This window comes from Sinocyclocheilus grahami, unplaced genomic scaffold (assembly GCF_001515645.1).
Source record: "Sinocyclocheilus grahami isolate Dianchi unplaced genomic scaffold, SAMN03320097.WGS_v1.1 scaffold11738.1, whole genome shotgun sequence".
NCBI classification, from domain to species: domain Eukaryota; kingdom Metazoa; phylum Chordata; class Actinopteri; order Cypriniformes; family Cyprinidae; genus Sinocyclocheilus; species Sinocyclocheilus grahami.
This window is the reverse complement of record NW_015514008.1, coordinates 3,298-3,865: the sequence shown is the minus strand read 5'-3', so window position 1 is coordinate 3,865 and position 568 is coordinate 3,298. Positions and strand designations below refer to the sequence as shown.

Here is a 568-nt window from a genome sequence, read left to right as displayed (position 1 = left end):
CAGGAGGACTTCAAGCAAGCATGGAAAACAGCCAGCCTGGCCTGTCAAGAGCTTGAGTCTCAATACCGAAGAAGGTCCTGACTTTGAGAGGTCCTTTTTAAATGGCAAAGTGGTAAAGGACAATCACCGTCATAACATCAGCACCATGGAAAATGACCAGCACTTTCAGTGTGCAAAGGACAAGCCCACTGCCTCTCCCTCAGGATTCCCCAAGAAGTCCAATGGAACCAAAACAAAAGAGATGTCTTCTGTGGCTTGCGGACCCAGTGTTGAGAAAAGAGAGGTTGGGAAAAGGTACAAGGACAAGAGTGTCAACTCTCCATCATTTCAGTCGAGCAATGTGGACAATGGCATGAGTGTTGGGACCCAGACGGAACAACCTGAAAGTAGGAAAGCGAAAGATTACTCCGTTCACAACAAATATGGAGAGAGGCCACCCTTAAAACACTCAGATGAAGACTCTGAGATGGTCAGCGACGATATCAGTGACATCTTTCGATTTCTGGATGACATGAGTGTTTGCGGCTCTCTTGGAGTTGTGCAGTCATCGTGCTACAACAGCAACGGC

General features: G+C 47.5%; 1 protein-coding gene across 1 annotated transcript in view; it reads left to right on the top strand.

The window, feature by feature from the left end:
* Positions 1-566, top strand: part of LOC107578743 (UPF0258 protein KIAA1024-like) — a gene marked incomplete at its 3' end in the record, with an annotated part of 43,407 nt that extends 42,841 nt beyond the window's left edge. Inside the window, exon 6 of the mRNA XM_016264670.1 lies at positions 4-566. Coding sequence (XP_016120156.1) covers positions 4-566 — 563 coding nt within the window. The remainder of the gene's footprint in view (positions 1-3) is intronic.
* Between the last annotated feature and the right edge of the window lie 2 nt (positions 567-568).